The 23,842-nt window shown below is 44.5% G+C and overlaps 1 protein-coding gene across 2 annotated transcripts in view; it reads left to right on the top strand.

Moving 5' to 3' along the window:
* The first annotated feature begins 6,192 nt into the window (after positions 1-6,192).
* Positions 6,193-23,842, top strand: part of CACNA1B (calcium voltage-gated channel subunit alpha1 B) — a 199,015-nt gene continuing 181,365 nt past the window's right edge. Inside the window, exons 1-3 of one of the 2 annotated variants that reach the window (XM_072352738.1) lie at positions 6,193-7,488; positions 9,773-9,878; positions 15,858-15,997. In XM_072352738.1, the coding sequence (XP_072208839.1) occupies positions 7,229-7,488; positions 9,773-9,878; positions 15,858-15,997 (506 nt within the window). In that variant the 5' untranslated portion in view covers positions 6,193-7,228. Of the gene's footprint in view, positions 7,489-9,771; positions 9,879-15,857; positions 15,998-23,842 lie in introns of both variants that reach the window. The other variant, XM_072352737.1, reaches the window with a different exon arrangement.

Here is a 23,842-nt window from a genome sequence, read left to right on the forward strand (position 1 = left end):
TGTAGATTATTCACTCAGCATTGCAAAGGCTTGGATAGTTTCAGGCATGCTCAGGAGGACTTTCAGATGGGAACTTAAAGGTGAAGCTTCTGCTTCCCTCTTTCAAAGGGAAATCTCTCTGAGCAAAGCACTGGAAGCTTCTTGCTGTTCAGAAAACCCGTAGGTTTTTCTATACAAATGCTAGCAGCTTCCCTCTGCTGACACAGCCTGGCTTGTTTAGTCTGGCTCTTCTGCAGAGTCTGGCATGTGAGCATGGAAAGGAGCTGTTCTGCACTGCAGGAGCACCCATCTGACATGCGGGTTTTCTTTTTGTGTTGCTCTGCCCCAGAAAGAAGGAGGGTTTCTAGGGTCATGGTGCAGGAGATGGACCTGCCTGCTACTATGAGAGCCTCAGCTTCCCTGAGATCAGTGACAGAGGAGAAAGAACTCATGAGTGAGCAGAGGGTGCTCTGCTCTGCTCCCACCTTCTCCTACCACCTGTGGAGGTATCATAGCACTGCTATGGCTGCCCAGAATTCACCAGCAGTTGTGTGACCTGGGGATGCTCCCAACACCCAGCGGTGCTGATATCCCCATGTTGGGTGGGTGGTGACAAGCCTTCCCCAGCAGTTCCCCTTGCAAATCATCCCGGCCTTGATGCATTGTATTAGTCAGACACCTACTTCACTTTGAAAGCCACGCTGCTGCATGCCAGCAGCTCTTCCTGGTGTCCTCTGCTTCTCCTGAAATCAAGAGCCGCGGGCCTCAGAGTCTGTGCAGCCACTTGTAGGCTCATGGCAGGCACAACCCTGATAGCTCAGCATTTCTCTGGCCAGAGTTGCAGCAGCGGTTCTTTCCTTCTCCTTTACAGCAAACAGTCCCGGTGGGGCTGCTCTGCCACCTGGGCAAGGAGCCAATGACCTGAGTGATTCTATAGCCCTGTAACCCAAATGTTTTTCCACCAGTGAAGAGAGGGAGCAGGGGTTGCTTCAATTAATGCTGTGCAGTGGGGTAAGTGATGCATTTAAAGGATTAACTCTTCCTTTTCCTTTGTCTATCTTCTCCTTAGTGTGACAGCCAACAGGGAGTGCGATAGAGCAATCTCTATCTTGTATGTGACCACAAGAGATTAATTAAATGGTAAGCCCTAATTACCGAGGCTAAGGCTGACCGACTTACCGTGTCTTGTAAAATAACTGAATACTTAATTTATGCTCGAATGTGGACGTAACTTTCACCATTAGCTGAACAAACAACAAGCACCCAAGCTAAGCGGACCGCTTTCCTAATAGATGCACCATTATAAACAGAGCTCTCCATTGGTGTGGGCTCACTGGGGCTGCCTCCCAGCTACAAAGGGTTTCCAGGGTAAGGGGGAACTGCTTTGCAATGCACTGACCTGCCCTAAGCCTGGGGGATTCCTTCACTGTCAGTTCTCTTCAGCTTTCAGGCTGCTTATCAAAGCCGTCATCATTTGCATTTCACTGCAGGTTGGGGAGAAAAAAGAGGGAAGATACAGAAAGGCATAAAACAAAACCAAGCCCCAGCTCCCAGTGCAACGCAGTGGAAGTAGGGCACCCAGCTTCTTTGCTCTTTATTTTTTTCCTCCCTTTCAACGTCTGCCTTAATAGCAGCGATAGATTCTGAGGAGCTCAAGTTAATCTGTAGCTCCAGAGCTTTTTGTTGTGTTTCTCCCTTTTTGTGCACGTTAACCTTTCAAATCTTAGAAGGCTGTGCAGTGTGTGTTGCTTTTTTAATTCCCATTATTCTTGCTTGCTTCTCAGTTTGGTCCTAGTGACAGTGCATGCACCCATTAACCCATGTGTCTCACTGAGCCCTTCACCAAACTTCGGGTCTATCTCTTCAATTTATGTGTATTGCAAGTCCCAGGTGAGCTTAAAGCTTCAGTGCACTGCAAAGGAGGAGAGAGCATTTCAGTACCACAGAGAGAACTGAAACAGGAAAGAAGTGAGCAAAGCATCTCTTCTTGTAATTGTCCTTAATATGTCCACGTGCCCGGGGTCATTGAGAGAGCTCAAATTAAACCTTGGTGGACCCTACACCTGGTGGCTTTGGCTCAGCTCTTTGCCAGCAGACTGTAGTGCTCACAGCATGCTGGCCAAGGCAGCTCTTGCAGCTGCTGGGATTTGTGGAATGGAGAGAACTTATTTCTGCTTTAAACCCCTGCTTGGACATCTGACCCGTATCTGCGATCCTCCTCAGTCAAAGCCCAGTTTTTTGAAGACCATGTATAGGAAATTTAATCCTTGTGTTTTCTTTGTCATCTGACCGTACGTTACTAAAACCTGTTTCATTTCCTAGGTTAGAAGGCCTTAAAACCACATTGAATCTGGAAGAAAAAGCACGTGCTGATGAAAGGATTCAAAAGCATTTCCTGGAGCACTGCTGCAAGAGGTGTGTGAGGTTAGTGCCACTGACCCAGTCCAGGCTTCACCTGGTTTTCCTAAGTCTGTCCCAAAGGATGAGGATGGATTCCCACTTAACTGCAGCTGCAGCACTGTAGATACTGTCACTACTCCAACACTGCTTCATTCACCCACAGCGAAGCCTCCTGGGAGATAAGCTTGCTCACATCGCTGTTTCCATCTCTTCCAGAGCAAAAGCTCTTCCTTTTTTGTTTCAGTGGAAGAAAACACTGAGGAGGTATCTGCTCTCCCCACGTGCCCTTCCTCAGACACGTTCCACGTGCAGTTGCGTAATTAAGGATGTTGTACTTGCAAATGGCAAACTCTTGCAGACGTTAGCTGCAGAAACACCCACTGAAGCTGCAGGTAGGCAAAAATTATACCGTCATCTTCCTTGCTTTTAGAATACAGGCTGTCACCACAGCTGGCACCCTGCAGCTTGGGGGGGAAGATAGTTTTGCGGTGCGTTACTCTCAAGGTCTTCAAGACTTGAGAAGACCTCAGTAGACTGAGCCCTCCTTCATACTGTCTTCACGCAGAACATGGAGCCATTTCCCCATGTGTTCCATGTGCCTCTTTCCATTTTTTCCCCCTCTATGACTGAATATCTCCTCTTGCCCATTATGGAGAAGACTACATGCTCTTCATCATTGATCAATCTGTATTCAATATGAACAGTGAAAGTAATATGGCAGACTGTGATTACTTTTGCAGTGTGGTTTGACATGTGAGTGTTGTACTGGGAGCTTGATAGCTGGCATCTGTGTGGGACAAGCATCCATTGCTGGTTTCAAGTGGAAAGAAGCCCAGGAGCAACATGCCTTCAACTTGCATTGGCCTCTGGGTAAGAGACTGATGAATTTCCTCCAGTATAAACCTCTGACTTTCCATTGCCAACCCATGTAGCTCATGATCAGGGCCGGAAGAGTCAGGGTGCTCAATCAGATGCTGCTCACTCTCAGGTTTCAAGTGTGATGTTCACCCAGAACTGAGCCTACACATCACTTTATTTTGCCTGAAGTCAGACTTGAAAAGCTGTTTTGACATCTGGATATACTGAGAAACATCGAGGCAGATTTTTCAGAAGAGCCTAAGCATCAGACGGACCTGAATCTTAATGAGGATTAGAGCTTAATCATTTTGGTAGCACAGACAGATACATGCTGAAAGACAGGCTGACTCGCCAAATTCCCCTCTCTGGTGACCAAGTTCTCAGCTGAATTGCAGCCTGTGGAAGAGGAGCTGTGAGCTTGCAGCCTTTCCCTGATGGCCGGTCTGTCTTTGAGATCAATGGTGTAAGAATGATCTTGGAAACATTGGAGGGAACTGAAGTTTGAAGCCTGATGTAGAAAATAGTTAGGGCTTTCTGTCCATCATCTGGTTGAAGTCCCTCTGCTGTGAGCTCTTGGGTCCATGTGAGCACATTGCTTTGCTGTTCTGAGGAGGAAGCGCTGCCCCACTGTTGCTGGTTTTCACTATCCACACTCCCAGCTCAAACTCTGAGCAATCAGGTCAGGGTCTCTCTTAATCTACACTGGTACAGCAGCTGATGGTAATGGGCCCCAGTGACTCAGGGTGCTGTTTGTATTACATGCAATGCCAGCATCGTGACACGTGCATAAGAGGAGCCGTGTCTTCATGAGTCTTCTCTTTCCCTTTGATAACTGTTTTATCCTTGTATTGCTGACAAAAGTTAACAGAGCATCTTTCCCACTGCCCTCCCCTCACTGTCTTTTTCATAATGCCATTTGGCATTTTCTGGCATGTGTGAGCACAACCTTTAACAATTTTCTCTACCTGCATCACAGCAGGATCTTCCTCTAGCACAGCTGGAGCAAATTGCATGCATGCGAGTGAGGAGAGAAGTCAGTGGCCAGGAACAGCTCTGTAAGCTGTTTTTCTTGGCCCAGATCTTCAGACCTTGCTATGGAATAGAAGGTAATGTGCAGCCTGTGTTGTTTATTTATTTTATGGAAATATTGTGCTCTTGGAAGTTGCTCTCTCTGGTGATAACCTTGGTCCAGAGCTCCAGTATGTGTTGGGTTGAAGTGGCTGCTATGTTCCTCAACCTTGGGAATTTCAGAGAGGTGGATCCAGGCTGTCCTAGGAGTCCCAATCAGCTGCATCACCAGGGCAAGTAGTCATGTGCCTCACTCCTCTGATGTGCCAAGGTCCTAAATGTCACACCGTTGTCTCTGTCTGGTCTCAGCAAGGCAGCTCTGCCTTCCCAGGTGGAAGCACTGCTCCACTCAGCCTATTACCTCCCTTAGGATTTGTCTTCCATATGGAGGTGAAAGTCCAGGGAAGTGCTTGGTTGCCTGGCAAAGCAGCTCAGAGAGGAGGGCAGCTCATTGCTGAAGCTGAGGGCAGTATGATTTTCTCACCTTTGTCTTTAGGTCATACTGGGAGGGGCAGCTCATTACCAAATCCATTTCTAGGATTTACCATGAAATTGCTCTTTGCCCTCCTGTAGTGACAGAATGTAGATGTCTGACCTGTCTCAGGGCTCTGATTCCTTTGGTTGTCTCTTAACTCCCTGCTCAGTTTATAATCTTAAAAAGCCCAACTAAATCCTGATGCTTCCCTTTCTAAAGCTTAAATAATCCCTGCAATTGCAACTTCTTTCTTGTGTTTAAGGATTTCAGAGCTTAAGATCTGTGTGATCTTCCTTATGGTGTGGGGGAAAAAAAAAAGACACAACACAAAACAAATCCTGAGCATGCAGATAGAGAGAAGGGCAAGCGGTGATGTAAGAGAACAACACCACGCCACACTGCACCATTTTCTAGCTGTCACAAACACCCCCACTGCCCTGTTTGCTGCCTTCCCTGCAGTGCTGTGCTGGGGAGTTGGTGGCTTGTGGGTTCTGGGGGCAGAGGGAAGATGACACAGGAGTCCATGTTTTAGCTGATTCTCAGTGCCATTTGATATGAAAGGCCGTGATATTTCCTTTGGGTTTCTCTATTTGTTCGGTTTGGTTTCATTTTTTGACTCTTGGAAGCTTTCTTTCCCCAGCCTTCATCTTGTTGGACGCAGGCACGAAGGTTTTTTGTAAGCTAATATATTTAATTTTCCAGATGCTGATTTCTATCAGGAGAGGTGAGGGATTATTGAAAATGGCATTTCTCCTTCCAGTGGTTACTGACAAAAGGAGCCAGTTTTTCCCCTATTGAATAGCATAAGACCACAGGATGTTAGATTCGATGACCAGAAGCTGAGAAGTGAAAATTTAGGCAAAATAAATCAGCTGGGGGGGACGTGCTCTTCAGATGAAAATCTAAATTCATTATAGGAAAAACTGCAGTGAGGGTGAAAATGATATTTTTAGGGAAAACTAAAGGGAAAGAGCACCTCCCACTCTTGTCAGCCCATGAGCTGTGTGCTCCCTGCACCCTCCCTCTGCCTTGGTAAAAAGATGACGTGGCTTTTGGTGAGTCCATTTGTGGGGATCATGTTCAGTGTGATGCTTAACAGATGATGACTTACATGAGGAAATTAATCTCTACCCAGGGATGGTTTTGGGCGTTGTGGGGGTCCTGAACTAGTGGGTGCTGGAGCAACCTGGTGGTAGCTGAAGCGTGAGGCTGTTTCCCAAAGACTTCCTCTTCCTTCTCCAGGCAAAGCTTTTACCACTTCAGCATTCAACTCAACCTGCAGATTATGCAGAGCTGGGATTGGGGAGCAAGTCCTGATTTATGTTTTTCAGCCTCTCAAAAACATGTAGAAGAGCAAACTGCAGCCTCACCAGCCTCACTGATCTTGTGCCCAGGGCTTCAGGTGGCTTTGACCAACCCTCAAGACAGCAAGAACTGCTGTGCCTTCCTCCCTTGCTGCTTCCTTCTACAGCTCCTTGAGGGGAAGCCAAGTTCTCCAGGACGCAGCTGTCCATTTTAAGCCGGCCTGTGCACCCTCAGCTTTGCACCACATTATCCGTGTGCCTCTTGCTTTGCAGCCCCCTTCCATCCTGCAGGAGCCAGATGGAGCCCTCTCAACCTCAACCCCTCCATTTCTCCAAACCTTCCCCAGGGATCTCAGTAGCAGAGGGGACTGGAGCCCCATTGCCCTGCCGCTGCCATGGGTGCAGGAGCTGGGCAGCGCACATCTGGGCAGCGGTGCGCAGGCGCGGGGGCTGCCTCGCCTGTCCCCCAACCCCTCCACCCGCGCTCCCTGGCTGGGGCTTTGCGCGGCCGCGGAGCCGTTCATGGAGCTGGGGGCACTCGGATCCTCCTTCCCCCCGCCGCCCCGGGGAGTGGCCGCGGTTCCACCGTATTTAGCGGGGTGGGAGGTGGCGGCCGGGCCGGGTCGGCTCCTTCCTTTCCTCCCCGCCTCCCGGTGCCGGTGACTGGAGCGGGCGGAGCCGCGGCGACCGATTGGCTCCGGGCATCACATGCGGCGGGGCCGGGCAGGGCCGGGCCGGGCTGGGCTGGGCACGGCGGAACGCTCCGGCGGTGGGTACGGCAGCAGCGCAGCCCCTTCCCAGCCCAGAAGCCCCGTCGGTCGCCGCGGTAGAGACCGCGTCAGCCCCGCGGCATCGGCCATGAGGTCGGGGCGAAGAGACGGCACCTGTGTGGGGAGGTGAGAGGAGCATCGGCACCTTCCTTCTACCCGGGCAGCCCCAGCGGCGAGCGAAGAGGAAGGGCGGAGGAAGGGAAGGGATTTTTTTATGATTATTTTTTTAAGATCTAGCTATATATTTTGGTGCGATCAATCCCGACCCCGCAACAGAAGCCCCCGGAGGGAGAAGTGCTGCGCGCTGTGATGCGTCTTCCTCTCGTCTCGGCTGCCAGATTGGATTGTAGCACCCGGCTCCGTGCGCTGAGAGAATGGCTCGGTTCGGGGATGATCTGCCAACACGCTATGGAGGTGGAGGGCCGGCCGGGGCTGGAAGAGGGAGCAGCCGGCAAGGTGGCCCCCAAGCCGGCCAAAGGATGTATAAGCAGTCGATGGCTCAGAGGGCCCGGACTATGGCTCTCTACAACCCCATCCCTGTCAAACAGAACTGCTTCACAGTCAACAGATCCCTCTTCATCTTCAGTGAAGATAATGTTATACGGAAATATGCCAAGAGAATAACAGAATGGCCATATCCTTTCAGGGAGGTTGTGTGGGCATGGTGGGGAAGCTGGGGAGGGGGGAGACATGGGGAATGAGACCCCTCTAGTCAGCTGAGGATGAGTGTCTGCTGCTGATATAGATGTGCATGTGTGATCCAGTGTGTGTAATGGGTGTGTGCGACATAGATCCTTGTGTCTGACATAATGTATGGCTGTGTAGCTTGGTACCACAGAAAAATGCTTCTGTGGGAGCAGCAGAGTGTGCTTTTGACTGTGCCAGGGGTGCTAGGCATACACACATTCCAGTGTGTATTTAGGTCTGAGATATACAGTTGCATAGATTGGTATTTCTACAATTTAAATGAAATATTAATGGATTTGTGAGATTTCTGCTAATGAATCCTGATTCTTATTTCCATCTTATAGACTTACAACTCTTATTTCTAACTCTGAATAGAAAAATAAATGTAAGATAAAAATGGTGACACCTTGGCATTAAACTGCATCGATAGGAGAGACATTGATAGCTAAGGTACCTTGTGAAATCCCACTAACACAACCATTGCAGCTGTTTTTTCAGTACCTTACATCCTGAATCCATTGGAACCAACAGGAATTTTATCACTTTGAATTAAGTACCTTAGCTAAGCTTAACCTGTCCTAGAAACGAAAACAAAACAAAAAAAAGCAAAGCTTTGTGAGAGAGGAAGGCAGTAAGTGAAGAGAAAGCTCGTCTGTTGTATTGTGAAAGGGGCAGATGCTTTCTGTCTCAGAACCAGCTTCCAGGCCGAGTGAGCTGCAGATATCTTCCTTAGAAGGAGGTTCTGCTTGTAATGATACACACTGAGGGGTTGTAAGCTGTGAGAAAAGGGAAGTAGGCTCTTCTTCCAAGATTAACTGAGGTTACCAGGGAGTAGATGTAGTGTGTGCGTGTGTGTACGTGCGTGTGTGTACAGGAGTGCATTACACTGGCGATCTCAAGGGAACTGGTTGTTTTCATTTGAACACACACCAATTAATTGTGAGCTAACATCAGGAAGGCCTTCTCCCAGCCTCCTAGCAACACTTTCAATTGCCATGGAGGCCGGCTCCCCTTTAGTCTTCCCAAGCGTTCACTTCCAAAGAGGCTAACAGGAAAGAATACACCAGTGGAGTGAACGCACTACCTTTCCTCCTGAATACACACAGGTATTGATCTCTCTATCTGAATTATAGAACCACAGGCACTGTTGTACTTCCTTATCCATTTCTGCTCCCTGCATTCAATTCTGAATAAACAAGCTCCAAAGCCCCAGTGGCAACCAAAGCGTTGCATTTACCTGCAGGGCTAGATACATTCTATCCTTTGCTAGCCTCTTGGGCTACTGCTGTTTTAGGGCTTAGTGTGGGAAGGGGGCCCACGGCGCTGCGGAGCCAGCCGGCTCAACAGAGCCACCAGCAGGTCCCCACGGCCGAGCTGCGGCCCAGGAGGGCGGGGGCAGACAGGGAAGGCGCTGTCCGTGGTGCTGAACGGCGCTATCCGCGTTGCCGAATGGGCGCTGTCCGCGGTGCTGACAGGCTCGACCCAACCTTCTGATGCCCATTTCCCGCTGTGTGGTACGGAGCTGTCCGCGGTGCTGGGGGAACGTTGCCGCACGCGACGCGGCTCCGCCCTAGGAGCGCCGAGACACGCAAAGGCTCAGGGCTAGGATGAAGGCATGAGACGAGGGGCTACCCTGTGTTGGGTCTGCCTTCTTTCCTTAAAGATCTCTTCCCTCCTGCATCTCGATAGAGAGCTGACTATTTTGTTCTCACCAGGAGCAGGTGTTCCAATCTAGTAGTAATTCAAGTTTTGGACCTGTGTAGACACTCTAAATTGAGCTTACCTAGTCCATCATTAGTTTACACAACGTAAACAAGTTAAATGATGGCAAATTTTGTGAATAATAATTCAGCAGATTACATACAGCTGTACTACCTATTCTGTTGCTGTTTGGGTCATTAATCTCATTCAAAAATGATAAAAAAATAGAGCTTTCTGGGTTTATTTACTTTTTATTTTCTTCTTTTCTTCATCCTTGTTTCACTTCACCTTGAGTAGCTCTGACTTTGTGTAAGTCCCTAACTTTCACAAAGAAGAGATCTTGTTTCCTGTTCTTCTTCCAAAGATACCCCCCAAAAGAACTGAGGAAGTCTAGGAGACCAAACATGTCCAAAAGAGATAACAGATCTTTAAGCATTCAATTAATGTAATTGCTTTAGGTAGAAATGAGTTTAGTTGTGGTTCTTCTTGTGCTGTCTTGATTTTTTTTTTCTTTAACTTCTGGTTCCCACTCCATTTGAATACATGATTTTAGCTACAATCATAGCCAATTGTATTGTGCTGGCTCTGGAACAACATTTGCCGGATGGAGACAAGACACCTATGTCGGAGAGATTGGTGAGTTCTATTCATTTATTTAGATATTTTTCCTTCTAGTCTAATACAAAAAGCAACCAGCCACCCAATGTTGTGGATGCTTGTATCTATTTTCAAGATCCATATGTAAACAAATAGAAATTGAACTTACAATCAGAACAAATAAGGTATTGACAACAAACAGAACTACAGCCTCCAGATTCTGTAAGCACAAGAATGCTTCATCACGCTAGCCAATCCTGTGCAATTTCAAGAAATGTGAGGGACTTTACAGCATAACAGAAGAGCAGCAAACTTACATTGTATATAGACCAAGACAGGAAGGAGCCTCTCAGATTTATGTGTAGAATCAAATGAACATCTTTGATATTTTCAGAGGAAGTGTTAGAACAGAATAACCTTTAGGCCTGTGAGTCTTTCAGCTGTCTTCCAGCTACAGCTGTATATTAAGGACCATACAAAGCAAACTTTGGATTTAGAATATTACATTCCCCTGCCAAAAAGGAAACCAACTTACAGAGGGAAATAATTTACCAGCAGGCTTTATGGTAATGAGCTCAATTACCTTATTTCAGAAGGAAATATAAGAATAGCTTCAAAATCATTCTTTCACTTATCATCGCTGTAGGAAAAAATGGATAATACTTGGTCTGATTTTTTTTTTCTCCTGCTGTTAATGATCTGGAATGTATTTCATGCCTAAATTAATTAGTCCTGGTGTATGTTCAAAGGATGAATAAATATGTATTTCCATGTGTTTTACATGTAGACATTAAAATATTGAAGCAACGATAATACTATCCTTCTTGTCTAACTCTTGAACCTCTGAAAGCTGGTTGCTACAGTTTCTAAGTCTGGTCCATAACAGTGGGCAACTTTCACATTTTCAGTCTTCAAAACAGAAAAAGAAAACAAAACAGGAAACAGGGGGGGGGGAAGTTTGTAAATGATAGATCTAGAAAGAATTTCAGGCTCAGCTGGTCGATACTGCCTTTTTGGAAAAGTATCTGCTGATGCTGTCTGCCTACTTACATTGTACTCTAGTCACCTTTTGTGTTAATTACTATTATTGTGTTGGACTAAATTATCTTCCAGAGGTCCCTTCCAACTCCTGTTCTCTGACTTCTAGTTAAGATATTATGATGAAAAAAAAGGAAAAATGTGTTGAACTTTTTGCATTAGATGACAGTATGCTTTTGTATGTTTGATCTGGTAGAAAGGTAAATCTGGGTTTGAGATCAAAGCACAGATTTAGGAAAATAACTGAGCTGGGAAAATTCCAGAGTTCCATACATGGTTCTTAAACATATAGTGAAGGGGAAAGGTAGTTTTGTGAATATTCTGGCCTGGTAACCTTATGTTGATATGTTATTTTATGCTGGAGGTGGTATGGTTAGCACATGGTTCCTAAGTTGTGCTATATCCCTGGTTTTTCAGATGGATCCTGGATGGTATTTATTGCTCCTTTTCTCCATTGCATTAGTTCTGTTTTTCAGTACCCTGTGCTTCCGTGCACTCTTTTGCTTTCTGCCCATGTCACGACTGTGCGGGCACTGTCATTAACAGTGGTGTAAGATAACTGAATGAATTAAGTGCACAGTGCCTAACTTGTTGGTTCTGTCTTGGAGATGAAGGAAGAATTATCCCTCAATTTTTGTGGTACTTTGTACCACAGATAGAAAGGAATCTTAAGGTCATCTGTTTGTTAAATAAGAGAAAAAGATGAAAGAAGAATCCTTGCAAATATTTTCATTATTTTTTTCTTCTGATCAAGATTTTCCACAATGCATCTCCCCAGGGAACCAAGATACGATTCTGCAGTGCGATCTCAATTTGCTTTCCATGCTCATGTTACTTGACAAGCAAGGTTAATTGAGTACATGGGAAGAGCAAGTGATATATCAGTATATGCAGTATTTCACGAGCTGGAATGGCTGAGTTATAAGTAATCTTTTTTAGTTCATATTCAGTGTGTAGTTTGTAGTTGATGCCTATTTTGTCTCAGGGCTTGGTTAATTTCTTGTCTGGAGTTTCTGCACAACTGAGGCTTATACGTGTTGTGGTTTTGTGATTGTGTTGTCGGTATTCCACATCCGAACATCATGCAGAACAGCGGCAGTTAAAGAGTTAATGTTCTGGTTCCGTGTTTCCGGCATTTTGGGTTCCCGGAGGGGAGGGGTAACATCCCCAGAGGACTTAAAACGAAGAGGAAGTGGGCTGGGACTCCGGACCGGACCCCAGCCGCTTTCTGCTTCTGACCGTCTCAGCTCGCCGCGGAGCAAAGCACGTGCTTCCCTCGCACCGCCGTGGTTCGACTCCTGCTTCGGGTAGTCTCGTCTCTCTCGTTGTGTTTGATTTGGTTACGTTTAGTCAATTCTCGTTCCTCCTCAGATCGTTGCCATTGTGTTTTCTCTTTGTTAAAACGATCTGCTCTCTCTCTGTCCTTCCCCCTCTCCCGGAGCACGTGGCTGGGTCCAGCCGGGTCATGGGCGAACCCCTTCCTTTTTTTCCTTCACTCCTTTGTCTCTCCTAAGAAAAAGATATGGAAGCATAACCTTATTGTTTCTATCAAGTTAGGATGGGGGAGATTAGTCTGCTAATCAAATCCAGGAAAATGATAACCAATGTTTGGAAACTTTGTAAAAACCCAATTGTTTGGGCAGAAATGTATCTCTCATCTGTGACTGGAAAAAGTTACTTGACACTAGAATGGGAGTCAAAATCAAGGCTCTGAACATACCTCAGTCTGGTGGTTAAAGCAGTTATGAGTGAGTTGGATCCTTGCCTGCAAGCTCTTGTTTTTCAGGCAAAAGAAATAAGCTCTTACACCCACTGGAAGAGGAATGCTCTACTCCCTAGACTCTTGCCTGTGCTGATCTGGGAGCCTGGCATTCTTTGGCTGCTCAAAGTTTTTACTTCAAATCAGTAATTACCCACTGGAGCAGGAATGCTTCGAGCTTACTGCTCTCCATCTCAGCTGAATGCCTTAGCCAATAGGTTGTAGAGGCAGTCTCTTCATGTTCTAATAAATATTGCATTGTTTATACACTTTGGAGCAATGCCAGGATAAAATATGATGAGGGAATTGCACTGATTGGCTTGGAGCTTGATGGTGAGAGCTCCAGATGTGGGAAGGTGAGCTTCAAATCGAAGCCTGAATGACCTTGCAAGTGGATGCTTTGGCCATTGTGTTCTTGGCTGTCCAGCCTGAGGTGTGCTTGTGCTCTCTCCATTGTCCTGCTGATTTCTCTTCTGTAGACCATGTATTTTTCTCAGACTGACAGAGACAATATCTGAACACACAGGATAAGAAATATGTTTTCTGCTCTGCTCTGGTGGATAGGCTGCTTGAAGATATCAATGGGTCTGTAGGATGTGTGTCGCTATAGGGCTCCTAGTGTTCGTTTGGTCTTGATGTGAGGATGGAACATAATTGTTTTCTCAGATATTCAGTATGACAGATCCTTCACTTCCTCAATGGATTTAATTCTTTAACCTATTCACTGGCACTTCATGCAGCCACATATGAGCTGTTCATATTAAGCTTTTCATGAACAAAGGCTTACACACCCAAACCTATTAAGGCTGTCACATCCAAAGGCCAAGGAAAGACATTAGGAAATGGACTAGGAATAGTAATGACTTCCCAGACGCAGAAGTTGTTTCTGATCTGAAACATATTGATTAAATGTGTGTTTGGCCCAGACTCAAGCTTTGCTGTGTCCACAGCAAACAACCTGCTGGCACAGCTCTGGCTGCTGCCCAAATTCTCCACCCTCTTTCTAAGCATTCACATTGATACTTATCATCTCCTACTTCCTTAAACTTGAATTCAAGCATGACCCCAGTACCCAATTTGAAAGGGGTTGCAGGATGCCCTGGATGCAGGATTTCTGAGTTGACAGCAGAGCTGTTTCAGTGTTGCTGATGGCAGTCACCCACATCCTTCCTGATTTCTTAGATGTTGATAAGAACTTTTTTGACCCACTTCTTAAGAGCTCTGTATACTCCTAGCTTTAGGAAAAAAACATATTCTATAAAACCCTCGAGTACCTGAACACTGGTCCTTTAAAGATGGGAGCTGTAACCACAAGGCATCTGACCTAGATAGGGTGTATGACTAGTAGCAGAGTAGATGTAAAGCTTTCAGGAAGTGAAGGAGTAATAAGCAGGGAGTGCATTTGGAGTGGAGGAATTTTAAAACTTATTTTATAATGTGGTAGGAAAGCTCTTTTTAGAGGCCCATTGGTAGATGTGTTTTGGAAATGAAGGATAGCCTAGGACACCTTTGTTTTGTGATGATTTTAGCTGCTTGTTGATCTGGAAGGCGTTGTGGGGGTGAAGAGCAGGCAACTAGGCAGCTAGTCTCTAGCTCTGTGCATGTAAAGGAAAGCTAAGGGAACAGTAAGGTAGTTTCTCCTTAAACCATGTATGATAATTTCAGACCTCTCTTCCTTCTTGTCTGGCCACAGGGGAATAGCAGGGGGAGCTCTGAGGTTAAGAAAGGTAGAAGAGACTAGAGATGCTGTAGGATGAAGGATTTAGAAGTTTTGTGTCACTGAGATGTGTGTGGGGATGCAGGACTCTTCGTGGTGGGAAACATAAGTTTGATTCAGCTGCTGATGGAAAAGCCTGTCTACACGTAGTTATTTCCAACAGCTTAGAGGTACCCTCAGGGATTAGTGCTGCAGGATTGATTTTTCTGAGTTGGGTATTCATCAACGTGATAAGTGTTCAAGGCCACTTCACTTATGGGAAGGGTGTGCTATCATGTTGTTCTTCTGTAAGAGAAAAGCTGTCTTTCTATAACAACCATCATGCCTAAAGCATGGTGTGCGTGCCAGTGCTGGGTTGTTATGTTTGTAGAATAAATGCTTGTGTCAAAACTACTCCTTTCTTTCTTGTGGCCACAAAAACTTGACATTTTTGTTCTTTCTGCACAAAGTAAAGTGCTTTTTAACATTAGCAGAACTGCAACATATAAACAGCTGCACCCAACAGCTCAACTCTTGATTGGAATTATCAAAGCTACTCTAATAAGGATTCTCTAATTTCCTAATTTGGTAGTTTGCTTCCTTTTAAGTAGGGCTCTCTCACTTCCATTACCTTCAGCTGAACTCATGGATCTAAGGCACATGTGAAAACTGGATACAGGTGCTGAAGCTGCTTAATATGCTCTTGAAACAGACACCTGGTTCTTTCACCTTTTACTTTGCTCTTGTTTCTTGCTGATGTCTCTTTTTCCAACTGTGATTGCTTCCTTTTAGAAATGAATTTCTTTAAACCTTATCAATATCATATTGAGGGAGCAGGTACCAAAGATGGAAAGGAAGATAAGTAAAGCTCTAAGCTTGGTCTCCTCTTTATTGAGTTAGGGTATGAAGCTGTGAGTCCTTAGTTTCAATAGGGGCATGAGACAAAAATCTTTCTGCTTTCGCTGTTAACGGAAGGAAATTAGGTTTTGTCCTGAATTAGACACACAACAAAACAAAAATAGATAGATCTGATGCTGTGGAACATGAAGCAGAAAGAGTGAAAGAAGTGATGGAATAAATGATAAAAGACTTCCTGATGGTGTTTGTAAGTTTGTTTTCCCCAGATTACTCTCATTTGTTTTTACAGTTCATCCAGGAAACAGAAACATGCTTCCTTCCATGTCAGTAACTACAGAAATGTGGCTTCACATTTAGATACCTGGAGCAAGATGTCAGTATTAAAGTTTTTTCCAGGAATTTGAGTAATTGTGAAAGGTGTGGGGGGAAACCCCTGGAATAAAGGCAGATGATAGAATTTCCACATACAAAGCCAAATTTATCCTCAGAAGAATAATTCAGGTATCCTTCTGTATGCTTAGTTTCAATATGCTTGAACCTTTTGGCTTCAACTCTGTCCAAAGTTGAAAAGAACTGGGAGCTGGTGCATGGATTTATTCTATAATAGTTGAGGAAATTGCAGTGGTGTGGGTATCTCATTGACGCTTCTGCTTTTCATTCTTTGCAGGATGACACCGAGCCGTACTTTATTGGAATATTTTGTTTTGAAGCTGGTATAAAAATCATCGCTCTGGGGTTTGTTTTTCACAAAGGCTCTTATCTCCGAAACGGTTGGAACGTGATGGATTTTGTTGTGGTCCTCACAGGGTAAGTGACCTCCTCTTGCTCTTAAGTTTAGGGGGTTAGTCTTGTTTTGATTTGCATTATTTTTAAAGTGTGGGTTAGAGTGGAAGTGGTTGTGGTGAAACATTGCTTTAAAACTGCATTTCTGACCTTACTGTCTTTAAATGATGATTATTGAGCTGAGTGAGTCACTTTCAAAGCATTGTTTGAATCAACTACAGTGAGACTTTGGGGAGATTTATTTGTGTATATGCTGGCTTGTATCTCATCCGGATACTCACTGACATTTCTCAGGCGTTGCAGGTTCTAATTGCCACCAGGTACTTGAACCTGATTTAAATCAATCCATCTTCTGACATTATGGGCTGACTTCAAAAGTCAATGTAGAGTGAGCTAGCAAATTAAACACATCCCATCTTTAAGGTGTTATTATGCTGAAATCAGTGAAGCTTCTGTAGGGATGAATTTAGTTTGCTGTTGAACAGCGTTGCTGAAAATAATTCAAGGAGGGTGCATGTCTTGTAAGGTCATGGTTGAAAGTGTTATCTGTGGATTTTGTATCCTAATTGAAGAGACACCACTAATTTATTTCTTGGAAATGCTTACGTTTTCTTGTTACACGTTGCAACAGTTTCTATGTTTATCTAGTGGATAATGAAAATACAATCGTTAAGTAACTCTTAGTGTGTGCAGATTGTACTCCACTGTGAGCATTAGGGTTTATAAAGGTCCGCATGAGGTCCTGATCTTGCAGCCTTCATCTTGGAATCTCAGTTTTTGTCTAGGAAGAGTGAACACTGGTTCTTGTTACTAACATGCACTCATTTCACAAACCTTCCAGGTGTGATGAATATATATTCTTTGGTCTACTTAGTGGTGTACAGTAGGATGCTGGTAGGAGAATGCTGGCATACATATACAAATATATTCATTGGGCACATTAGCACTGTAATTCTATAATCTGTAATTCTATTTTCATTCAGCGTACCATGTGATATAGCAATTGAGAAGCCAAAGGGAGTTCTGTATGTATTGAGAGGAAGAAAATAAATATGCAGGGCTTGATCCTCCTGCTGCTGGGGCTGGGTATTTAATCAATAGAAACTTCAGTGGAGCCACAAGGAGAATCAGATTTACATACTTAGAAGCACACAGGATATCAGGATTGAAAAAAGAACTAGCATAGATGCTACAATTATTTGCACCAATAGCATGTTCTGATTTCTGGTTTTCAATGTGCCCTTCTCTGTGCTCAGAGAAATGGAAAATCCAGCCACCCAACCACCAGAACTAAGGCCTGGTTCTGGGAAGAACTTGCTTTAATTTTATCCCTCAGCAAAACACTCAAGTACATGTTTGAGCCTGGCTGGCTCCAATGATTCTGTACTTCAGGTCCTACTTAAAAGCTTTCCCAAATTAAAGCCATTTAACTGGATTTTACCTGTTGTTTGTTTGTTTTACAAACACAGGCTGAGGATCAAAACACGTATAGTTAAAAAAACACCGAGCTGGGGTCGAAACTTTCAATGTTTTGCAATAGCATCTGAGACTGAGAGCGTGTGCCTTGCTTGTGGAATCACGATTGAATGCTCAATGTATAGGCGTGACATCCTTCTGGTGCCAGTTTTATTGCGAGTGCTGTTTGATCTTGGAGTATAATTGCAGAATATCAGCTTGATTAGGCAGCTGTAATAAGGAACCCTGTTGCCATCTGCAAACATGCTTATTCTTTTGAAGTACAATCCTGTTAATGTCAAAGCTTCTGGTTTCCAATGGTGATGCTAGCTGGGCTGTATTGAAGCTGTCTTGTACATGGACTTCCCACCAGGCAGGCAGTGTGGGGAAGGCAGTGTATAAACCACCAAGCCCAAGGGTGAGCTCCAGTGAGGAAATCTACAGCCCTCTAATCCTGTAAACAGAGGGCTGGATTTAACGAGGCTCTTGAGCTTGTGACCAAGTGTTGGTGTTTGGCTCTACTGAAAGCACCAGGTGTGCTTGGTTGGGTAAATGCTTTTCTGAATCTGGGGCTGTATTTGCATATCCACTAATGATGTGGTAGGACCTGCAGTAGAGAAATCAGATTGAACGATCTGCAGATTAACACAGGGTTAAATTAGAATTTTCTCTGCAGCCTGCTGTGTTTTGTTCTGAATTTCCTAGATCCTTATGTTTTACCTCACTGCTGTGTTGCCATGGGTCTGTGCTAGAAAGCAGATGCTCCTCTTTCTTAAGCTTCCTTCAGTGGCCAGAAACCCTTTCAGTCACCCATTGCCTTCTCTGCTTGGCTAGCTGCTCCTCAAGGGGAAGTCTGAGCGAGGGTTTTACTGCAGATAGATAGCAGCTTGGTATTTCTGCTTTTAGACTTTGAAGGCAGGCTGCTGAGGAAGAACACTCACTGCTAACAGCCCCGGCTGTTTCTCCAGGGAGGTGGTAGCACAACTGGTGCTTTAATTTTCCTTTCTGTGGAAGGCGATCACGAATCTGCTGGAAAAAATAAGATAAAAATCAAGCCAAAATCAAGCCAGGTTCTGTAATTTATCAGAGAATAATAATAATAATAATAATAAAGGACAGTGCTGAACTTGTGCTTCATGTATTCTTACAAATACGGTTATGTAGGACATCAGGTTTTGAAGTATCATTTTACTACTCCGTATCAAAAGCTTTCCTTTGCCATATGTGCAGGATTTCTACTTGAAAATGTTACTTCATGTTTCTCAGGCAGCGATCGATGTTCGGTTCCTAAGCTCAGTTTCACATTGATCTTCAATACTATAGAAGGGTTTTGATTTCTTACCCATATAAACATGAAAGGACCATGGACTGCGTTTCATGATATCACACGCAGGGTTGTACACCTGCTAATCCTGTTGGGTGCACGTTTTTAAGGTAGATAGCAAATGGCAGAAAAGTTGATCTCATTTTCAGCTTTTAACTAAAATACCCATGAAAGCAAAGAGCATCTTTTCTCTCGTTGGCTGTTTCCATAGGAAGAAGGCCAGCCAGTGTCTGAGTGTGTTTTGGAGGAGGCTGTGGGGGAAGACTCTGCATTAATTGAACTTACCCTTATGTAAATGTTAAAATGATCGTGCAGTAACCCTTCCCACACCTGCTTTTTTTGACACACCCCTCCCTAGCTTTTGCTGCTCAAAGCCTTCATATTGTTATTACTGATAAATATGGTTGTTGTTGTTTTTTTTTCCATTTATCTGCAGCATTGGACATCTTGTTTGTCAAAATCCAACGATCAAACTTGTTAATCAGAAAATAAATCAGGGTTCTGTTCTATATGACCGGGATCAATATCCTATTGAGCTAAACTGGAGGCTAATAGATAGTGGTCCTAAAAAGCTTGGTTGCTGTTCCAGAAAATACTCCCCTAGTTTCTTTTGACAGCAGAGCTGCCGTGTTTTTTTCTCATTTTCTTCCAAGAAAGCCTGTGAATCTGCTGTTAATAAAGGCCTGGGAAAATAATAGACTGCTGCTTCCTGGAAGATCTTCTTCCCTCTGTAATTTATTTTTATTTATTTCTTATGAACTCCTCCAGTTGTAGACGAGTATTGAGGAAATGTGCCCTGCTGTGATGTGCCCGTTGCTGTTGTGGAGACACACGTAATTTATTGATCCTGTTCATTTTATTTTTCACGTTTTTATGGGCTTGCATTTGTTCCTGTGATCACATCACCCATTAGTGACTCTAAATGACCAAAGGAAAAAGAATAGGCAAATGCCCAACTGGCCTGGGAATATATGGCCGTAATGCGCTGTTCTTGAGGGAAGATCAGGGGAATCTATTTGCTTTCTATTGCTGCTCTGGAAACAGAGCCCTCCCCACATCCAGATCCCTTGGTTACATGGGTGGACCTATGGACCCGCATTCAGGGCCTTCAGGGCTCAGATCTGTTCTTGCTGTAGCTCATGGGAAAGATGGGTCTCTTGGCTTTGAAACTGAGAGATATGAGGGGACTCTCCTCCTACGTGTTCTGGAGCCTGTTGATAATTTTGGCTTCGCCATGTCTTGCGTAAAAGATTTCATGATTCAGCTACTCACCACAAAGTGTGCTGCTGCTTATTCCTCTTCCTCACAGGCTACCTGAGATTTCCATTGGTATCTCCTAGATTTTGTGAGATCTGGGAAGCAATTTATTCCTTTTTCTGTGTGTTTATGGTTTTATGAGTCTCCATCTTTTCCCCTATCAGAGACCTCAGCTACACGACCTCCCTGAACATGAGTGCACCACTGACTCATGCTGCTCTTTTGGTCCTTCCCCACTTCCATTAGATCCCTTGGGAGGCAGCGACCACAACTATGTGCACTGTTTGTCCAGCACTAAGAGTGGCTGATGACTGGTATGAATAAATGGAGCACTTAATAAGAAATCTCACGATCTGTCATTTATGAACAGAGTTAATTGTTTTTTGGCTTTTAATCGGCCTGCATTGAGCACTCTCAAAGAGTCTTGGTGTTGCCTTGAGCCAGCTGGATCAGCTGCCTGGATCTCTGGGTGGGACTGACAGAGACAGCATGTGCCAGGCCAAGAGCTGCCAAAAGATATGTACGAAGTATCCATGCAATTTCTGATGTCTCAGGCAGTTGGGAACAAATTACAACAGCTAGAATTATCTCGACTGTCTGGACGGTAGGTTGTGGTGATGCTAATAATCTGGAAGGTAATTCCTTTAATAACAAGGACCTGTTCATCCCTGATATTTGCTTTGCTAGTTACCAGGGCTGTCTCCATACGTGGGCAGTCTAAGATGCTATTTCTGGTGCAGTGCATGAGAAGCAGCAGCAGGCTTAGTTGCGGCAATGACTATCAAAGGGAGAAGCACAGGAATCAAGCCTGGTCTGCACAGTGGGCTGCAGAGATCTGATCTTCCAGCCTGAGGTGGATTGTACCCTTTAGGTACAACCTTTTTGATTGAGGTGTAATGAGGCCGGGAAATAGTTTGAAAAGTGAATGTCTGGTTAAGGGCTGGAATTCCTAAAGCTGTCAAACAACATAGATGCCTGTAGTCTCTAACATTTACTCTCCACGCACATTTGAATTCAATAGCTCTTAGAGTAGGATGACTGAATTATAGGGCCCGACGTGACTAGTGCTTGTGTACTGCAGAGAATGGTTGAATCCCCCCCACCTCCAAATCACCTCCAAATAGCCATAGAGGATAGTAATTTGAAAAGCAAAATAAAAGTAGAATAACAAAAAGCCTTGAAAGCACTTCCAGTTATGCTTAGACAGTATGCTTGGTGTTTTCTTTTTAAAGCTTCAGATCGAGACAGCCAGGGAATAAAGGAGGTGGGTGCAGGGAAATGCTAATTTCTTTCTTTCTGCATGGAACTTTCTCTGTGTCTCTGCTAGAAAGCAAAGCTGAGCAGCAACAGGAGTTGGGCAAATGAATGTTTTAAAAGGGTCAAGCTTTATCTTGAGAAGTTATCTCATGGAAAATAAGTAAGGCTTGTTGTACAGTACAGGTGGTGACGGGCCAAGTCTGATTGCTGTTAGCATTATGCATGAGTCATGCTAAAAACAAAACATCTACAGATTTTAATGGAGATGATCACTGTTCTCTATTTATTTTGTGCTCCAAAGATGGATGAATGCTTGCTGTCTCAGGAAAGCTCAGGGTGCATCCTGAAATTAAATTAAATAGAAATGGGATGAGGGAAAGGGAATTAACTTGTTTTCCTGAACGCAAAGTGTTAAGTGGAGATCTGACAGTTGTGCTGGAGCAGTGATGGAGGAAGGCAGAGAAAACAAGCGTCTGGTAACTAGGAGAGGAGAGGGCATGTGATCCCTCAGTATGGACCATACATTTAAGTTGTCCTTTTGACTGTCACTTGACCATCTGGGCTCATGGGAAGCTGAAGCCACGCTGGGAAGCTTAAGAAGCAAAGGGCTGCAGATGGTCACAGACCCCCAGAGGAGCCACAGGTGGATCCAGCCCTTCCCTGGCAGAAGTTAGCCTTGAAGCAAGGCTCTGCTCTCCCTGTTGTGACACACTGAGCGTTTCAGGTCAGGATATTTCTGAAGGGCAAAGAAATAATGAGATCAACACGCTCCTTTCTTACTTTATTAGAACTGAATTCAAGATATTGAATACCTGGTATGTTAACTGATAAGTGATGGGTACTGCGCAGTAAGCCAGAAAAGGCGCTGACAAATAGTTTTTCTCTGAATCGAGATAAAATTTGGAGCATTTCTTCAGTTGTTTTTTGTTTTGGTTTTATTTTGTGCTGATTTTCACATTTTGTGCTTGTTTTTATGTTCCTTCTCTGAAAGATGCCCAGGGGAAAGCAGTGGGGTCATTGACCATGGAGGTGTTTCAGAAAGGGCACTGAGGGACATGGTCAGTGGGGATGGGGTTGGACTCCATGATCTGAGTGATATTTCCCGACCTTTATGATTCTGGGATTCTGTGTTTCTCTCAAGCTTTTGGCTCATAAGGAGAGTGGTGCTGGACATAACCTGAAGTGTACTTGACCTTCAGACCCTGAAGCTGGGCTGCTACCCAGCAAAAATGGCCATAGCACACGAAAGGAGGCGTGCTTCCTCATCACAGCCAGGGATTCATCAAAGCCAGCCAGGATAATTAGTACAGAGTCCAGACAGTGGTTTTAGCTTTTTATGGCTCTTGAAAGGAGGAAGGTGGCAGGGAAATATTGCCTCTTCCGAGTGGACCAGATGTACCATGCACAGGCAATTACAGAGACTGCAGGTGTGGAGAGAGGACTTTGGGCCTTGTGATCTGCTCCTAATCTCTGATCCTGCCCTGGCAGAGTGGGTATTTGTTTAACTGTTTGCTGTTCTGTATCAATGGAAAGAATTGCTTATCTAGCTACTGGGTATAAATGTTGGGATTTGAAAACCAAAAGCAATGAATAAAAATGCAGCTCTGAAGTGCACTAATGTTAATTTTATTACTCCTTCCCCATTAAAAAACAAACAAACAACCAAAAAAATGCAAATCACCCAAGCCCTCTATTTGGTGTTGAGTGCTGTCTCATGATTAGATGTGGAGGAGTGTGCAGGATTTCTCAGGCTCGTGCTTCTCAAATGCTACTTTCAGTGCTGTGTCCCAGTTCCCAAGTGGCACTTTGATGGCAAAGTGTCTGCTCATCTCAGATGACAAGAACTTGGCTGTGACTGTTGAAAAGAAGGAAGATTTAGAAAATCAGCCTAGTTTTAATTGTAAGCTAATCCTGTATGTCAGGAGCAACAGGCTCTTGTTTGTACAAGAATCCTTGGATGGCTCCAGGTCCTGGTAGGATCTATGTTCAGCACCTGTCGTTTGGGGGGCCTGCAGATGCTCCTTGAGACCAAGACAAGTTGTCTGACTTTCTTTCTTTCTTCCAATAAAATGAACTTATTTTCTGAGTGATCTGAGAGTGGAACCTTAAGGAAACAGGTCAGGTTATTCTGTCAGTGCTAGAGAAGATGTCTTGGTTTCAAGAGCTGTCAATGGGGATTACATAGCCTGATCTGTGATCAGCTGTAGATTTTTAAAAGCATCTTCTTGGAACAAGAATCTCAGATAACTTCAGAGTTAAACCCTAGATTTTGCCAGTAATGAGTTTAGCTGTTAACTTGGCTCAAGGTATTTCATGCTGGGCTGTGTAAGAAAAAGACCAGAAATAGAGATGAGAGTGGTACTGTGTTTCACTGGGAATAGAAAGAGTACCTGGGCCTCTTGAAAATCTGCTTGCAAATGCTGTGAAGTTTATTCCTTATGGATGTTAATGGAGATAGGCTAATGTTTACTCTTTCCACATTCCTGTTATTAAGAATATATGTCGAATTGGCCAGTGAGGGTCTGAAAAACAGGACACATACACGCCATGAATATGGGTTTAGGCAGGTGTGAATG

This window comes from Excalfactoria chinensis, chromosome 18 (assembly GCF_039878825.1).
Source record: "Excalfactoria chinensis isolate bCotChi1 chromosome 18, bCotChi1.hap2, whole genome shotgun sequence".
NCBI classification, from domain to species: domain Eukaryota; kingdom Metazoa; phylum Chordata; class Aves; order Galliformes; family Phasianidae; genus Excalfactoria; species Excalfactoria chinensis.